We start from the raw sequence: 19,997 nt of genomic DNA, 5'->3' as shown, positions 1-19,997 counted from the left end.
GTTACAGTGGAGGAGTAATGGTACAGATCTGTGGGAAGCGGTTGGACATGGTACAGAAGAAGAAGCTTTTCTTGGAGGGACACGAAGACTTGGCTGTGGTAATTTATTCCCACTTCTACTGTCCCTGATTAAGAAGTCAAATGTTAATGTCAGAGTGGTGTAATTATGACGGATGTAGGTTCAGTTCACATTATATAAATAGTGCCTGTTTGGGAGGGTAACAGTTGAAATTGACACCCCGAGAAAACCATTTTCGCGTCGGTTGACAATGGTTTTCGAGGGGTGTCAATTTCAACTGTTATCTTCCCAAACAGGCACTATTTATTTTGTTATACTGAATGTCTTAATTTTTAAGAAAATTTTACTGCTTTTATATAGGAATAACGTGAATTCTACAGCGAACTGTACGCGCATAATTTTTGCGCATTTAACAATTTGTAATGTTACCCGTTGCTAAGTGCGTTGCTAACGCTGAGGGTAATAGAACGGATTATGACCTGCATCTTAACCAATCAGATTTCAGTATTTAACATGAAAGTATAACAAATACAGTAAAGCACGCTTATAACGAAGTGCCAGGGAACGGAGATTTTCCTTTGCTATAAGCTTAATTCATTATATCCGTCAAGTTTACAACATGTAATAGCCATGGGGATGAAAATCACTTCGCTGTAAGCGTCACTCCATAATAAGCATGTTCGCTATTACCATGTTTTACTGTGTGGGGTTACAGTGGGATCATTAAGATTTGTGGGGTCTTATTTTCATGGAATGCCAATTGTTTTATGATTCATGGAGACATTATTCCGCAGATTAGCTTCTATGTACGGTACATATTATGAAAAAAGATTTTGTTTGATAATTCATTTGGGATGTTTATTCATGAGTAAAAGGTATCTTGGAAATCCATGAAAATTGAGCCCCCATGAATACATGTATTAATGATTTCACGTTATTTAACTTGAATGATACATATTCATGTAATAAATACAGTGTTATTTGCAATTTTAAATGTACTAGTGTTAGGAAATGGAAAAAATGATCAAGTGAAGGTTTTCTCTTGACGTTGAAATGTCAAAAATAGGGCAATTTTTTAAAATGAAAAATGTATTGTGAACTCATTAATAGAAAAGATGACAATCCATAAAATTAGCCCCCCCCCCCCCCCCCCCTCCCAATGAAATGTAACGACTCCAATGTATACAATAAATGAATAGACAATATCCATAGATAAGTAATCAATTTACAGGACTGTAAAGAGAAGCCGACCCAGTTGGGCTGCCTGTTGTGCCCCACCCCTCAGCTTCCCCTGTCCCAGGGGGAGAGGATTTCCCCAGACCAGCCCCGGATTGTCCACTACGGCCTACTACTGGACAATGTACTGACCTGGAAAAACCTGTCCCACGCACCCACATTCAGCCCACTCTACTATTACCCGGATCCTGTGCTGGAGAAATTATCCAACAGTGCTGACTTTGTGAAGGGAAAGTCTCTTGTCATCAAGGTATATATCATTAAGAGAGCTTGATAGTCATGGCAATTTTTTAACTGTATTGATCTCCTTTAATAGAAGAGCTCTATTTAGATATATAGTAGAAAAATACCCAAATTTAAATGGTAAAATAAATGGATTATGGATAAATGGAGTATGATATGTTGGATTTGTACGGTAGGGTTCCTCTCTCTCCACTGTACAACCGTATCATGAACTGTATAATATACTGATTTTGTACTGTAGGGTTCCTCTCTCTCCACTGTACAACCGTATCATGAACTGTATAATATACTGATTTTGTACTGTAGGGTTCCTCTCTCTCCACTGTACAACCGTATCATGAACTGCGGGTGACTGTAGGGTCAGATCCCTGCACCAGCATACAGGTGTCACCGGCTAACATCACCTGTATACCCCCCGAGGCACCAGAAGGATTGAGACACGGCAAAGCCAGGGTGCAGGCAAGTGTTGTAAACTTCATTATAATTCTATGTGTTTAAGGTCAGATGCAATCTTTCTTCTATTATTTTAAATTTTTTTATATCTCCCCAATTTGAAGATATACACTTCGTAATTCCCAATTTAGATTTCCATTTTATATGATATTTCTCTATTTGAAATATAATTTACATGTAAGTTGAAAATATATACTGTAAACCAACTTTCAAATTGATTATCTTGCGAGGTTTGCGAAAGCCTCGTCGTCACGAATATTTCTCGCTGAGAACCATTTTTTATAAGGCTTGATCGGGAACATTAGTTGTCGCGAACCAGTTTATTGGAAGTATATCCCAAAATGAAGTTGCTGGGAATAAATATTGTTTTTTTGTACTAAGAATTTATATTATATATTAAGCATTCTATAGCATTTTGCGCGCTATTATAAGGAATATTAAAAATGTTGTAACTCTAAAAATAGCCTGGTAATGTATCTTGAAATTTTGGGTATTAAAAGGTTTAAATACAAAGAAATAAGAAGTAATTTATCAAGGAAAGTTATCTAAAATTGAAGAACGTCTTGTGTATCCTTAAAGTGACTTGGACATGCAATGTCCAAAAGTTTGATTTTGTAAACTTTTCTTTGTTTTTGTGTCATAACATGATCATGGCATGAATATCTCGAATAAATTTCATAATGGAAATTTTTCATTTGATCATTACCATTAATTAATATATATAATTAACCTTTTAATATATGCTGTATTCTAATATGAAGTTCTTGTTTGTTTTCATCCAGGTACAAGTCGGCAACTTCCATGAAGATGTGGGATACTTGACTTACTCAGGTAAAAAGTGTGATTAAAAAATGTTTTCGCTCTCAGACACAGCCACAATAGATTGAATAATTTTGAAATTTTGAAAAATTGATTTTGCTGAATCTAGAACATCGCCAAATGTCATGCATATATGTAGATAAATATGTACAATCAGAAATGTGCTTAATCAAGTCTACGCTTACCTACATAAATGAAATACCTTTTTCTGCCAAATTTTGTACCCACAAAAAAATAATATGATTACAGCAGTAATTAATTAAACAACTTTTGACAATGGTTATTATCTCTGCACTTTGGAAATTAGTCGCATTTTGTGAAATTTATATTCATTTGATTTAATTTCACATCATAAATTTGGGTAGTCAAAATCACATATTTATATTGTCAGTCAAAATGCACCAAACTTTTTTCCCTTTTCTCCAATATTTAGTTATCATGCCTTTTGTCAGAAAAATAAATAAAAAGTTTTTTTTTGTGGATTTGGGACATTTTAATAAGTTTGATAATCGTCTAATTACTGAACTTTTTTATCTTTCAGAAGCAGATAATCACAGTCATACTGACAAGCCTATAGCCATGGGCATCATATTGGGGGTAGTGATCCCAATGATAGCGATCATCGCCCTGCTAACCATCTGTATCATTCGGCGACAGAGGAAAAACAAGCAACCAGAGGGAGCTATACCGGAGCTGCTGAAGGATCACGAAGCCGACGAGGAAGAAGAAATTGGAATGAATAGTATGACAATAAAAGCTGAGATGAATGGGCAGATAGCTAATGGAGGTAGGTCTATTAAGAGATAAACAGCAAGTTAAAAAGTTCACTGAGATATGAACTTGGTTGGTCTCGTGATCAGATCCTGTTAAGCCCTAAGGGCATGTACCAACCTCTTTAACAATGCTGTTTATTACTTATATTTTCTATTGAAAAAGGCAAATCATTCAGAATAATAAATATTACAGTACTGTATTTTTTTGTTTAAAATAATGTAGCAGTTGATCAAATTATAAACTCATGTAACGATCATTGTGACTTTAAAAATATGACCTCTTTACCCTTTAATAAGTATAATTTTACACAGAATAGAATGTATTTGCTTTTCGGTCGGTTCATATAAGGGAATGTATTTCCAAATGTAAAATAAGAAATAGAGACTTGCTAATTAGATTTGCACTTTTGACATACCAATAGGAATGAACGGATACCCCAGTTTGTTCCAATCTACATGTATATTACTAAATAAATTGTTAATGTCATTTGAAAAAAAAAAATAGTGGGATAGTATTTTCATTGCTAAATATTTGCAAATAAAAAAAAAATTTCAAATTGAGTGATTTTTGTATATCATTGTAGACTCTGCCCCCTACATCAGTGAGTTGTTGGCTGGAATCGAGGATGAAGCAGTCCGTCAGAGCGTTAGTGACTTCCTAATCCCAAGAAGTAAACTCAGTGTGGGAGATCTCATAGGAAAAGGTAATAATGTAATACATGTAATTACTCAGTGTGGTATATCTCATACTGATAGAGAAATGTAATCACTCAGTGTGGGATATCTCATTCTGACATAGAAATGTAATCATACAATACATGTAATTAATCAGTGTGGAATATCTCTTACTGACATAGAAATGTAATCATGTAATACATGTAATTAATCAGTGTGTAATATCTCTTACTGACATAGAAATGTAATCATGTTATACATGTAATCACTCAGAATGGGATATCTCATACTGATAAAGAAAGGTAATCATGTAGTACATGTAATCACTCGGTGTCGAAGAACTTATAGATTCAAATCGCTCATTTTCTTTATGAATTATATAATTTTAAAAGACAGAAACATTTGACAAATCCATCTTACACCTAAACATGCAAACTTTACTTATTTTGTGACAGTGACTAAAAGGTCTTTTGGGCTGGGTGTATTCATTTGACATTATGTTTGTAAAAGGAATTTTGTAATTATTATGTAATAAACATGTCACTATTATAAACTATTGATGTACCTACTTATAGAGTTGTTTTTATGTAATACATGTAATACTTGTAATTACACAATGGCAGAAAAGCAATCATGCACTATACACACAGTTTTTCAATTGCTGGAAAGTTAATCATGTAATACAATTAGTGATAGAAAGTACCGCAGTAATACAATTAGTGATAGAAAGTACCGCAGTCATACAATTAGTGAAAGAAAGTACCGCAGTAATACAATTAGTGATAGAAAGTACCGCAGTAATAGAAAGTACCGCAGTAATACAATTAGTGATAGAAAGTACCGCAGTAATTCAATTAGTGATAGAAAGTACCGCAGTAATAAAATTAGTGATAGAAAGTACCGCAGTCATACAATTAGTGATAGAAAGTACCGCAGTAATACAATAAGTGATAGAAAGTACCGCAGTAATACAATTAGTGATAGAAAGTACCGCAGTACATGTAATACTATTAGTGATAGAAAGTACCGCAGTAATACAATTAGTGATAGAAAGTACCCAATGATACAATTAGTGATAGAAAGTACCCAATGATACAATTAGTGATAGAAAGTACTGCAGTAATACAATTAGTGATAGAAAGTACTGCAGTCATACAATTAGTGATAGAAAGTACCGCAGTACATGTAATACAATTAGTGATAGAAAGTACCGCAGTAATACAATTAGTGATAGAAAGTACCCAATGATACAATTAGTGATAGAAAGTACTGCAGTTATACAATTAGTGATAGAAAGTACCGCAGTAATACAATTAGTGATAGAAAGTACCCAATGATACAATTAGTGATAGAAAGTACCGCAGTAATACAATTAGTGATAGAAAGTACCGCAGTAATACAATTAGTGATAGAAAGTACCGCAGTAATACAATTAGTGATAGAAAGTACCGCAGTAATACAATTAGTGATAGAAAGTACCGCAGTAATACAATAAGTGATAGAAAGTACCGCAGTAATACAATTAGTGATAGAAAGTACCGCAGTAATACAATTAGTGATAGAAAGTACTGCAGTCATACAATTAGTGATAGAAAGTACCGCAGTAATACAATTAGTGATAGAAAGTACCGCAGTAATACAATTAGTGATAGAAAGTACCGCAATAATACAATTAGTGATAAAAAGTACCGCAGTAATACAATCAGTGGTAGGAAAGGCAATCAAATCACTTTCAAAGTCAGGAAAGTTCTTAAATTGGAAAACTGTTAAATAATTCCGTATCTGTTTGTAATGAGCCAGATTATTGGATAAATCAAGAAGTTTACATAGTCATGTATAGACTTTTTGATGATAAAATGTAAAATGCTCAACCCAGTTTTTACTTGTATGAATTCTGTTGTAATTGAAGACATTCCTATTGCAAACACTGTATGTGTTAATGAGTTTTTGTGTTACTGTATCAGACGAGTGTTTAAGATTGAAAGAAAACTTAATTAGTATAGGGTGTACCAGAATATCTGATACCATTTTAAATTCATTATAAATTATATTAAACCATGTTTGTGAAGAACCTGTAAATTGTTACTCAAATATACTTAATAGTATCATTAAATTTGGCTTACATCTTTTAAAAGCATTGTAAATTTGTAATACAGTCAAACTTTGTTATCTCGAACTAAATAGGACTGTTTAAAAACGTCTTGATATCGAAGTATTCAAGATATCAAGGTTAATTTAAAAATAGTTTAAAAATAAGTGGTTGGGACTTACAAAAATCACTTTGACATATCAGTTGTATTCGAGATATCAGTGTTTGAGATATTGAAGTTCAGTTTTAGATAAAATCCTATACACTTTTAAGACACTGGCAAATCACTAGAAGAAAAAAAACCAGTTGTCTTTTTACAAAAAATGCAATGTAGATTATGTTTTCAAATGCATATATTAACCAATTAATTATCAATGAAAGATGCAGTTTAGATGTATTTTCGTACAACAAATTTGATTTCTCAAAAAATGTACATTCTTTTTCATGTCTCTGTCCTCAGGTAGCTATGGCAGCACATCTCAGGGACAATATAAAAACTCGAAAGGAGCAGACTCGGAGGAACAGAATGAAGTAGTGGCAATCAAGTCCCTACAGGGTAAGAGAAGAAAAGGGAGATTTTAGGGTTAAGGGTTAGGGTTAGGGCATCGTCAGCTCCCTGCAAGCAGAGCTGCCGTATTAATGCTTTTTTATTCACATAGCCAGCTCATTTCAATGTACCAGGTACCCATTTTCACCCCTGGGTGGAGAGAGTGCACAAGTAAAGTAACTTGCTCAAGGTTACAATGATAAAGCAATATCTTCTGACCAAACTCGAACCTGGGGCTACCGTGTCCAAATCAGTCAATGCTATCATTTACGCTAACACCTCCAAAGTAATAAAGATCATAGGGCATTGAATTATTGAAATAATAAATGTTACTATTTAGTTGGACCCAGGTGTGTTTAAAGTGTAAATGTCTCCGACATTTATTATACATTAAGTAACTTTGGCTACTAGGGAGGGAATTTCAAATTTGCTTCTGAAATATGAATAAAAAACATTTCTGAAATAAGAAAAAGATACTACAAAATGATTACTCCTTTTGTGTCACTACTTATTTTGCAGTTGAAGAATATTTTAGAATTTTGACGTTTGTTTTGTCTTAGCTTGATTTTTGGCAAGTTTGTTCTACATGTATATTGCACATTAACATGAATTGGTATAAATGTTTTCTTTAGGCTGCTCCACAGACAAGGAGACCATTGATAATTTCCTGAAGCAGTGTGCCGTACTGAAGGACCTTCAACACCCCAACATCCTGGTCATGTCCGGAGTCTGTCTGTCCAGCTCAGAGCCGCCATTGATCATCCTACCCAATCTACAGAGGGGAGATCTCAAAAACTACATCAAAGACTCATCCAAGGTCTGTAGTCTCAGATGTCAATTTCCTATTTTATATGTCCAGTCATAGAAATTTGAATTTTCTAGCTTTTACAGAATGTACATTCCATTAACATTGAGTTGAAAGTCTAGATTGTCAAATTTTCTTCGGGAAATTTGAATGTCTAGCAGCTATAATTAAACTGTCATAAAATTTTATTAAACCTTGTCAGTTTGATAAGCATGGATTATTTTTTAATTTGTTAAGTTGTCAGTTATTACTGAATATACTGAATATTACTGCATAAAACTTGTGTGCAAGAATTCACACTGCCAGTTTGATTCAGAAGGACTATTTGCATCTTCATCCATTCGATCACATTTCTGTATTGTATATTTGTATATTACAGAACCTGGCATTGGTAGATTTATTAGAGATTGCGCAACAAGTGTGTGATGCCATGACCTATCTCGAGGGAATTCATGTCGTCCATGGCAACCTAGCAGCCAGGAACTGTCTGTAAGTCACAGCTCCCCCCCCCCCATCCCAACCCCAACACCAACCCCACCCCACCCCAACACCAACCCCCTACCAACCCCAAACAAATTGAAATTTTCCTTGTTAAATGTCAAGTTATTAACCTTTGACTCTAAAAAAAGATCTATTTAGATTTATTTACTAAGATTTTATAGTCATCAATTGACAATTCTGACCATCTATAACGATACGATAAACTTGTCAAGATTTATTTAGAATTGTGCTCTTAATCACTTTGTCTCTGGGCTGCGTTTTACAAAAGAACTTACGACAAAGTCGTAAATATTTTTAGTCTCATGGAATGCCCTTTTGGTAACAAAATTTATATTATACCATTAATTTACCTTTATTTCAATTTCTATAATTATTTTATACAGTCATTATATTCAAATAATGATAAGTTTGTGATTAATAAGCACTGTCTCATTAATTTGGTCGTAAGTCGTAAAATCTTTTGTAAAACGCAGCCCTGATATCTGAGGGACTGTCTTAAAATTTAGTGAATATTAACATTGTTAGGCAAGACTTGTCCCATTGATTATGAGTAATGGAATATTTTTGTATAAATTATTGTATCACAGTGTGATAAAATAGTTTATATTCAAAAATATTCTATCACTTATTCATCAAGCATGCAAATGCTAGTATGATAATCACATCAACATTTGCAATCAGTGATTCCATTAAACCTTCATGCTTTTCAATTAGTCATTTCTCAGACTGATGGATTTTGTGGCCACCATTTTACTTACAAATTTACTTTCAGATAAATCTGAACACTGTTTATGGCTCAGTGGTAATTAATGGTAGAAAAGTGTTGGTTCTTAAATTAGATTTTACGAATGGTAACTTTGTAAACAAAAATTAACATCCAAAGTGCTTCATTAAAAGAAAGGGATCAATTGGTTACTATTTTTGAACAACTCTTTAACAGTGATCAAAAGATGCATTTTTACACATTTATAAAATATCTATGCATTTTACTCTCCTAGCATTGAATTACCAATCTGTTTGCAGGGTGGCGGATGACAAAGTGGTGAAGATATCCGACTATTCCATTGCCCCGCTGTATTCTGGGGACTTCTACCTTTCCAATGACAACATCTCCATAACAAGGTGGTGGGCACCAGAAATCCTAGACATAGAAAAGGGGGCCACTCCAGCCTTCAACCATAAAACGGACTGTGTAAGTTATAGGGGCTGGTATAGTCTTTTGAGAAAGAAAGCAATTTGAGAATAAAGATTGAATCTTGAATTAAGACAAGAATTCAAGTTAAAGCTGCTTGGTTCAATTTTATATCAAATTTTATGAAGGCTTTTAAACTATGGTTACATTAAGTATTTGTTCAATGAAAGACATTGCAGTAGTTTCCCTGGTCAATTAAGGTACCTCACTACACTTAGACATATACTTTTTTAGACACTACGTCACAAGATGGCGATTTAAATGTTTTGTTAAACTGTTTATATCGATTAGGTTGTATATTGTTGTAGCTCAGTGGTTAAAGTAGTGGGCTTCTGAACCGCAGATCGTGAGTTCGAATCCGCCTTGAGCTTTTGTTCAGGTTTACAGACTCAAACTTTAGAAAATGTAAATACTACACATTGTATTTGTCGAGGTATTGTCTGATGTTGGCTTTTTATATATTCAGGCGTGATCTCAGTCTAGATTTGCTTGATTTCAAGGAACAATGCAAAGCTCATCAGTGACATTTTTTGCATCCTTTTTTTTCCTACAGTGGTCATTCGGAATAGTTTTGTGGGAACTGATGACAAGGGGAGTAACTCCGTACCCTGACGTGGAAACGGATAACCTTAAGAAACATTTGACTGGAGGTCATCGGTTAAAGAAGCCGCGACAATGTCCTGAGGCTATGTATGTGTTTTCTGTTGTAATGTTATCCTTCTTGCTTGGTTCTTCATGTTTTATTTAAGCAATAAAATCCTTTCTTTGGTGATTCAAATGAAGATATAGTAAACTTGCATAAAAAAATAACGTCGGTTATCTAAAACAATTATTTGGCAATGATCACTAAATTGTTTATATTTAAATCTCTCTTATAATAAACAAATAAATAAATTGATCATAAAGAGTGAGTAAAACTAAATTATTGTTACTGCAAATAAGTAGGGCTGGGACGATTCTGTACTTAGACGATTCGGTACATATCACGATACATGAGATGCAATATGATACATATCACGATACATTACAACTAAATGAAAACATGAATAAGGGTTTAAAATTTATTCAATCTGTCGATGTATTACCGCATGTCCAAAGTTATTTTGATATATTTAAAATGAGCGTTGCACAATTTACAAATTACTTTAGTCTCATATACACTACTTTTTCATAAACAAGTAATCCAAAAGTTGTCCACACTCCAGATTTAGCTTCCTAACAGTTTTGACATTTTTACAAGGTTTTTCACCATCTTTGTACTTTCATATTAGGCGCGCAGACTATAAATAGCCGATATATGAAGCTCGGATATTTTTGGAAAATAAAAAAAAGTTCGCTTAGGTATCGTTGTACACTGTATTAATGGTAAATGTATCAATCCAAATATCGTCAAAATAAATACCGTGATGCATCCGTGGATCGTCCCATCCCTACAAATTAGTATTTTAAATAAAAGAAATAGCCTAGTCGTTTTATGTGGGAATTTGAGTCCGACTTATCATAATTATTTCATGCAGTCAGTGGTTTTCTTTGGTTGATGAAGGTTTCGACCAATTTATAAACTGGTAAGAACTGAATTGTGTAGATTTCAGTCCTGTTAGTTTCTACAGAGCATTTATTTACAATTAATACAGGGAATCATACTTGTTGGATATATCATAAACATGCCTAAAGAATTACTGATTGATTGTGATATTGAAAATTGTGTTAGTGAAAATCCGACGTCAAAGGAAATTTTTGAACATTCTTTATGCATGTATACAAGTAAAAATGCTTTATTTTTTATGCCCCCCTTCGGTATATCGGTTGGTAGGTCAACCAACAGATTCTGTTCATTTTCTTCGCAGAGGATGAACATATTGAAATGAAGTTTGGTATTCAGGTAATCATGATAATATTTAGGTCAAGCACGATATTGGATACAATCGAGCTATTTTCGACGGAGTTATGCCCCTTGGACAAAGAAAAATTCAAAATATTTGCAGTTTCTGCTCATTTTCTTCACAGAGGATGCACATATTAAATGAAATTTGGTTTACAGGTTAATCATGATAATATATAGTTCAAGTTTGATATTAGATATGATGGAGCTATTTTCAACAGATTTATCCCCTTTGGATGTAGAAAAAATTATTATTTGCAGTTTCCTCTCATTTTCTTCACAGAGGATCAACATATTGAAATGAAATTTGGTTTACAGGTTTATCATGATGATATCTAGGCCGAGTCAAATATTGGGTATGATCGAGCAATTTTCAACAAAGTTATGCCCCTTGGACATAGAAAAATTCCAGCTATTCGCAGTTTCCGTTCATTTTCTTTGCAGATGTTTCAATTATTTGCAGTTTTCGTTCATTTTCTTCACAGATGTTTCAAAAGGAGGGGGGCATAAGTGTTTTACAAACATCTCTTGTTTTTAGAAGAGTTAAAAGTTTAAATAAAAAAATTTGTTAAGAATTAACATGTATGCATGATGTCTTATTGATCACCTTTGCAGTTACCTGCTGATGTTGAAGTGTTGGACGGATGTTCCTTCTGATCGACCAACGTTCTCCGAGATCACCGAAGAAATCAAACAGTTCACATCGACGGAGGAATCTAGTGACGTATCCCAGCCCCTACAGACCAAAATAGAGCCAGGGGGATCTGAGGAGTACCTGGGGGTGATGGGCTGAGGGCCGATGGGGGGTCAGAGAATTGAACGGACATGAATAGACAGAGGGTACAGGTGTCGGGGTAATGAGGGTAGTGCTTGTGTATTGGACCAGTGGTCAGTGACACAGAGTACATGTAGGTCATCTGCTTGTATCGACACATGCTGCAGATTGGGACACCTTCAAACTGAATTGTTTGCATGACAGCTTTGTAATTTTTTTCTCTATCTCTCACTCTCTGCAAATATTTAGTACATGTATAATGATTGATGCATTATTGTTTTTAGCTTTTTCATAAAAAGTGAGCCAAGTATCTAAGAATGAGTTGCCTGGGGAATACTTCCTTACCAAATTTAGCAAAACCTGAGAGTTAAAGATCAATTTTGTGGGACCATCTGTTGATATTAACAAACATTAGATTGTACAGAGAGACACTCATCATTTCAATTCATCATATGTTCAACAAGTAATCTCAAATGTCCATTATTTTGCAAGCTTTTTGTGCCAAACATTGTATAGAACCCTTTTCATTACCAGTATGTACCCAAATCAAACCATCAATGTTTTCACTCACTTTGTGTGCAATTTTTTTATATGTCATATACATAAACAATGACCTAGTTATTATACATATTATCTCTACTGTTGGTGCATATCAACTATGTGTAGTCATTTATATTATTTTATGTGTTTTACACAAAGGCTTTGTAAGATGTGCCATAGTTTTACAATGTTATGTAAAAGATGTGAAAATACGCATAGAACAGTGCTCATGATATATTTTTATGACATTTGTTTATTTGTCCTACATGTAGGCCATTTAATGGCAGAACCCATAGCTACAGCTACATGTATCTTATGCTTTTCTTGTCAAAACTTGTTTAGTGATTTCCAAAGTCAGGCGTGTTTTTATATCTACTAGTGTTCTTAACATTCAAGTGAATTTCAAAACACGATATTGACAGAGATCAATTATTTCTTTTGTTCTTTCTCTTATATTTTAGATTTTACATACACTAATAGTATTTAACTATTCAATACATTAGTTTTGAATACTAGTATAATATGGGTGATAAATATATTATTATACATGACATTGATAAATAATTGATATTGTAAACTTTCACATTTTATACCTTACACTGCACATACATGTATACATACCATGTTTATGGAGGATTATATTTCTGGGGGAAAGAGAATATCAAAATTTACAAGCTTGCTTTTGTATGTGCAATTGCTTCGAAGCATTGATGCATTTTATATTGTTGCTTATTATTTATGTGTATATTTTTGAATTAAAAATAAATTTTGTGGATTATATGATTTCTTAGAAATGTTTTGCATTAGCAACTCGATTCTCTCTCTCTCTCTCTCTCTCTCTCTCTCTCAGAGGATAGTTTGCCTTCCTATGGTCAATATGAGTGATAGATAAAAAAGAATAAGTAATTATTCTTTGAGTTTTATGAAGTGATCAAATGCAGTTGAGGTGATCAAATTCAATAAAGTTCAAAGGTTTTTTTTTTTTTAGATTTGATCACACCAGACTGTATTTAATCACCTCATAATATTCAAGTTAAGATTCCTTATTATTTTATATAATGTTGTATCGAGTTTCATCACAAAGAGTATTGCCATGGACACCGCAATGATATTGGTGGCTAACTTTTTGTGCTCGGCTTCGGCCGATCACTGATGTGTCCATATGAGGCATCCGGCAAATGCTTCCACGTGCGCACACATTCCGGTTGCATAAGTAGTTCTTATAAAAACTTGAAGTTTAGTATTTATATAACATTTTATTCAGTTTTATTTCAATTCATTAACCTTAAGAGATGCAAACATACATAAAATACAGTTCGACCTGTTAATTCCAGAAGGCACATTTTGTCTCACGCGTAAGAATTTCGAAAGATTCATTCAGTAATGCAGTTGACCTCGGTGAACTGACCTCAATCATAAGAAGATGCTCCATGAACTGACCTCGATCTATTGATGTTGCATAATAGTAGCTAGAAAGACGGCTTGATTTATAAACAAGGTTACATTATAATGCGACCATAATAGCAAGTTATGATGGCATTTATTGTTTTTCAGTCGCATAAATGATTTTAATACAACTCTTTCTTTGTATTCGTGTTAAGGTATCCCACTCCTCAATGTTGTTGTATCAAGATTTTCTCGAGAAGTATATCATTGAAATCTGTAGACAAAACAAACTTAAAAAATACAAATATAATGGGGGATCAGTATCCATCCCTCTGAGTTATGGCCCATTTAATTTGACCTTTTTGCACAATTTGTAAATTTGGAAAAAATTTGTACAAAGCTGCATAAATTTTTTGTGTGACCTTTTTGCACTTAAAATAGACAATTTCTATAATAGTTCCAATTTGATTTGAAATAAAAACTTTTTGAATATCAAGAATTTTATAAGATTAATCCAGTTTGCCTAAATATGTATTCAGTATCATTTTGACATAATATAACATGGGGGTCAGTGATGTCAAATTTTAGATATAGGGCTTCAAAGGTAAAATTCTCGCAAAATTTGGCTTAAAAAAATTCAGACGTTCTATATATATGCATGATTTTATGCTAAACGGCTATCACATTCTCAAGATTTGATTTTGTACATGTCACATAGAACCTATAAAATATGTTACAAACCTATCAAATGTTAAAAATGTGAATTATGAATGAAGTATAATAAAAAGAAAAGTATATTGAAAATTCATAAAATTGCTTCTTTCTGTCATTTTCGTCTAATAAACCTTCCGCACGAAAAAGTAGTTCCCCAAAAAACTTGTTTGTTTCTTGAATTCAAATGGATTTTCTTTATGAATATTGTGTAATAATGAAATAATAATCTATATGTGATGATTAAATAAATAAAATCATATTCATTTTAAATATAATGGTCATCTGCGCAATGAACTCAAAACATGAGGAGTGAAATACCTTAATGCTCTTAGAAGAGCCCTACTCAGTATTCTGGAGAATAAGAAGATACATTAACATTTAATAATTACGTTAAAAATATAAAACTAGACGAAAGGAGTTTACAAACGGCTTTCCCCAAATTTGTTTCAAAACTAAATTTGTTGACGGTTTATAATGATGAAATTATGGTGTACAGATTCAAAATATTTTATATTTTGTAAAAATACAGTACTTTTTAAATTATTTTACATCAAACTGATCATGTTGATTGCTTCTAGCTATCAATATATCATTATTGCCGATCATTCCTTTAAAAGGAACACTTGTTTCATGTTACGTAATAAAACAAAGATGGATACAAGATTTAGTGTTAAACTTTTTACTGAGAAAAATCATTTCAAAGTAACAAACATTTTTAAATTCATATATTGGTTGTTTTACGTAGTATATTACATGTATATGCAATTTTCTTCATTAACAGCCTTTTTTTGTCTTACCTTTTTTATTGCTTAAAAAAGAATGCTTTTCTCTATGTTTTTCCCAAACAAAAAAAGTAATTCACTTAGAAACTGTTGGAAAGAAAACTTAATGCCAGCGTGTTAGCCCCTACATTATTTAGCTTTCCAAGCACAATATAGATGAATCTAAAATTCTAGAATAAAAAATAATACAGTGAAATATCAAATTACAAAATTGAATTGAGATGCATGTATTTAAAATTATGTAACAATGTATAAAATTTGTTGACTTAAAAATGTATTCTAAACTACAAAAATGAAAATTGGCTGAAGAGACGTGTAATGAAAATTGTCGATATTCTGTTTAGAAAAGTAAGTAGTTCAAGTATGATTAAAAGAGAACAACTTTTATTAACATAAGGTGTTTAGCTAGTAATTTAAACGGAAAAAACATCACTATAACCAAAAAATTGCTGAGTATAAGACCCCACTGTAAACAATCTGAAATATTAAGATATTTAATTAGGGGTCATTTTTTAAAGTTAAAGTTTATGTTGTATGATAAAAAATAATCTTGAAAAATCGTTTGAACCAAAATGACATTTTCAAGTGTTATCAACAATAATGTTATTCAAGTTACATAAAATGAGGGGAAAAAAGAGAGTGTGCTGGCATGGCTTCACAGCAATGCTCAACGAGGCCTCGAAAACTTTCAAAACAAACCCACCTGAAATCATCAACACATCAGGCATATTGGCTTATAGATGTTGACAACCTCATCAATTCAGAGGCTGAAAATTGTGCATCAATAGACCAGATAAATTTTGATTTGAGAATGCGCAGTGTTTTTCCCGATAGGGTATAAGCTAGTTTACTTGAATAATTAAGGGCAAGAAAAATAAAAACTGAAGTTTAGTGTGGATGACAAAAACATCCATTCGGTCAGTCTGAGTATTTGATTACTTTTAGCAAGTTATTAATTGAGGGTTTTATTGTTACAAATGTATACAGTTCTGTAATTTGTTCTAGGGGAATTTATACAAACACATATATAAAAGGGGGGGGGATAAATTATTTCAAGAATATCCCTTCATTTTCAATTAACTATAGATTCAAAACTTTAACTCGACCTTCTTTTTTAACGCAACGACTATAAAAATGTAACAAAATACAACCCCCCACCCCCCCAAAAAACCCTACACAAAACATTTCAAATTACAGCTTTGTCAATTACGTAACTATGTTGGGCAATAAAGCCTGGTTAGTCTGAATACAATACACAACGGACAATACATTTTTATGCTTGTTTCTCCGAAAGTAAAGAAAAGACCCCATTCAGGATCCAAGATGATATTCATAAGATGAATAACAAACGCCTTTTCATAAATTATTCTTTTCACAACATTCACTTAAAAGCAACGTTATGTCATCCTCAAAAACTTTAAAGGACTTTTTGTATAAGGAACACGCTTTCATAGTTTACGATAAAAAAAATGAAATTAAAATGCTCTCTCGGCGGTTAATTAGACTTTTATATGTTTTTTCGTCAAAAACACAGATCAAATGGTTAAATTCAATAAATATGACGCATGTTGCATAGAATCAGATAATTTTTATCTGAAAATAATGGCCTTAAAAATCAAATTTCTTTTAAGTTAACTGGTCTGTTCCACGGTCCTACATGTACCCTGACGAAAGATGAGTATTAAGGTTGAAATGAAATTCTAGATATTAATCAATCTTTTGAAGTGTGTCTTCGTATTCTCTGAGTATTATGTAGTGATCAAATACAGTAGAGTGGACCAAATTGAATAAAGCCCAAAGGGGTTTATTATACATTTGATCACATGTTGGTAATTTTTACCCAAACAAACACACACACAACATATTTCAAATAACAGCTTTATACAACGGTAAATAAAAACTCTTCACCAGTATCAAATGATTCAAGTCTTTGATACTGGTGAAGAGTTTTTTATTTACCGTTGGTTCTTCAACGTAAGAACTGTAAACAATACAACATTTATTAGTAATTACATTACAACCAGACATTAATTCATTCACTAATTAATGTAAGTAAATAATCAAAATCAGTATCAAAGACTTGAATTATTTGACTGGCCAAGCCAGCTACAGTAAGAACTTGTTCTCCTGACCAAGTCACTAAACGTTACAAATCGTTCATCGTTCTCGTCAAAAACTATGTGCACAGAGATGCTGGGCGGAAGTTACGTAATACACTAAGTTTTACCGGACTCAAAATAGAAAAATTGCCCATCCGGAATTAATTACATAAAATCATACACACATGCAATAAACAAATTGTAAAGAAAGGTTATTTAAACATTTGAAGTTTTGAAGAAATAGCAACATTTACACTCCCACCAAAATCAGCATGATTTTCCGACATAACACCATTAAAAAAAGGTGTTCAACTTACATCGTTTTTTAATGGTGTTATGTCTGAAAATCATGCTGATTTTGGTGGGAGTGTAAATGTTGCTATTTCTTCAAAACTTCAAATGTTTAAATAACCTTTATTTACAATTTGTTTTGAAGAAATAGCAACATTAACAATTTGATTACTTGAATAAAAATGTATTGTCCCTTGTGTATTGTATTCAACTAACAAAGCTTTATTGATCAACATAGTTACGCAATTTGTAGCTGGCTTGGCCAAGCTACAAATTGCGTAACTATGTAGATCAATAAAGCTTTGTTAGTTTGAATACAATACACAAGGGACAATACATTTTTATGCTTGTTTCTCCGAAAGTAAAGAAAAGACCCCATTAGGATTCAAGATTAAAGAAACGAAATGAATAACAAACGCCCTTTCATAAATTTTCTTTTCACAAACGTCACTTGACAACAACATTATGTCATCCTCCAAAACTTTAAAGCCCACACTTTTGAGAAAAAGAAAAAAACACGCTTTCATAGTTTGTGTATGAAAAATGACATCAAACCCCGTTATGAGTGGTTACTTGGACTTTGAAAAAAGTGATAAAAAAGTCAGAGATCAACTAATTAATTCCAATAAATATGCAACATGTTGCATTTAATCAGTTAATTTTTATCTGTAAATAATGGCCGTAAAAATCAAAATTCTTTTAAGTTAACTGGTCTGTTCCAGGGTCCTACATGTACCCTGACGACAGATGAGTATTAAAGTTGAAATGAAATCCTAGATATTAATCAATCTCTTGACATGTGTGTTCGTTCCCGAAATCGTTTCAAAGTCTTAGAGTTAAAGCTGTTTAAAAGAACCTTCATCTACAACATATGTTAGTAGAGGTAATATCCCTTTCCTGTAGAGGGATTCTCGATTGTACCTGACATGATTATGTCCAATAAGTATATTAAAATAAATTTAAAATAAATTTTTGATAAATATATTTATGTCGACATTTTCCATGCATATCATGGAATCTTGCACCAAATTGCACGTCTTGCAATACGTTTTGTATCTAGAAAGTTTTGGCAAGAACAAGCAAAATTTGTTCGTTTACTAGATACATCGGATATATTTTAGAAATGCCAAATATGTATTAAGCAATTTCAACGACATATATGTACACTTTTGCTAATTCAACAAGTTTTTAAAACGTTATTTTGCTCACTCTGTTTTCTTTAATGAACTAGTCTCGCCTCCTTCTTCATTATATTCATCATGATTTTTATGCAAACCTCTTACCTATAAAACACTTTTGTTAGGAAAAGCGTATGGCTGGGGTGATATACCTTTTATTACATGCTGTCACAAATAGCTAAATTTGACCTTATTGTAATTATATAGCGTTTCCCTATGTTATTGTTGCAACTTGTTTTTAACCGCCTTTTTTTCTCATAAAAGAGGTTTGTGTTAAACATATTATTTACAAATTCGTCTGTAGTTTTAGCGCGAGTTTCATTTCTGAATATCCTTAAAAATGTTATGCAGATTTTAAACAATAAATCGTATGTTGAAAATTTATCGAATCGTTTGGTCGCATGGTTTAAAGTTTTTAAAAATGAAATTTAGTGGCCAGTAAATTTCTACATAGGCTTTATGAGTTTGACTTATATCGTGCAGCCTACAAACTAAGTAAATACAATTACTATAGTAAACGTAATCAATTTATAACCCTGTTTGAATCAAATTTGCATAAAAATCCACCGAGAGAATTAGTATGTTGACAATGGTTTTCTGGGGGGGGGGGGGGAATTTCAACTGTTACCCTCCCAAACAGGCACTTTTTATATAATGTAGATGAAAGGCAAGTACATTTTAATTTACCAGGTGATAGTTATAAGACTTCATGCGTTGGTTCATAGACAAATGATCGATCACCATCCAAAGGAAGAAAGACACGTATATGAAATAACATCCTTACTTAAAAATAACATTAACCTACTGAAACAAGTATGGAACCAGGTTTACAAAGCTTCACAAGTATCATAAAAGCTATTCCTAAAACGATATTATCCTTAGTTTTATGAGCAATAATTTGGTAAACCAGCAATTAAATGCCTTATACAAATGTAAATGTAACAGGTGAAATCTTAAGGTAGCTTAATGACATTTATCTAAGATTTAAGCTTTTCACGA

General features: G+C 32.6%; 1 protein-coding gene across 5 annotated transcripts in view; it reads left to right on the top strand.

Annotated features, from left to right (window-relative positions):
* Positions 1-13,328, top strand: part of LOC105326267 (plexin-A2) — a 40,329-nt gene extending 27,001 nt beyond the window's left edge. For all 5 annotated transcript variants that reach the window (XM_066082658.1, XM_011426200.4, XM_066082655.1 and 2 more), the window contains 12 exons: positions 8-98; positions 1,250-1,504; positions 1,804-1,956; positions 2,733-2,781; positions 3,311-3,556; positions 4,127-4,246; positions 6,767-6,862; positions 7,486-7,670; positions 8,038-8,147; positions 9,183-9,351; positions 9,905-10,041; positions 11,849-13,328. In XM_066082658.1, the coding sequence (XP_065938730.1) occupies positions 8-98; positions 1,250-1,504; positions 1,804-1,956; positions 2,733-2,781; positions 3,311-3,556; positions 4,127-4,246; positions 6,767-6,862; positions 7,486-7,670; positions 8,038-8,147; positions 9,183-9,351; positions 9,905-10,041; positions 11,849-12,026 (1,789 nt within the window). In that variant the 3' untranslated portion in view covers positions 12,027-13,328. The remainder of the gene's footprint in view (positions 1-7; positions 99-1,249; positions 1,505-1,803; positions 1,957-2,732; positions 2,782-3,310; positions 3,557-4,126; positions 4,247-6,766; positions 6,863-7,485; positions 7,671-8,037; positions 8,148-9,182; positions 9,352-9,904; positions 10,042-11,848) is intronic.
* The last annotated feature ends 6,669 nt before the right edge of the window (positions 13,329-19,997 follow it).

Source organism: Magallana gigas, chromosome 4 (assembly GCF_963853765.1).
Source record: "Magallana gigas chromosome 4, xbMagGiga1.1, whole genome shotgun sequence".
In the NCBI taxonomy this organism is placed as follows: domain Eukaryota; kingdom Metazoa; phylum Mollusca; class Bivalvia; order Ostreida; family Ostreidae; genus Magallana; species Magallana gigas.
This window is presented reverse-complemented; position numbering and strand designations above follow the sequence as displayed.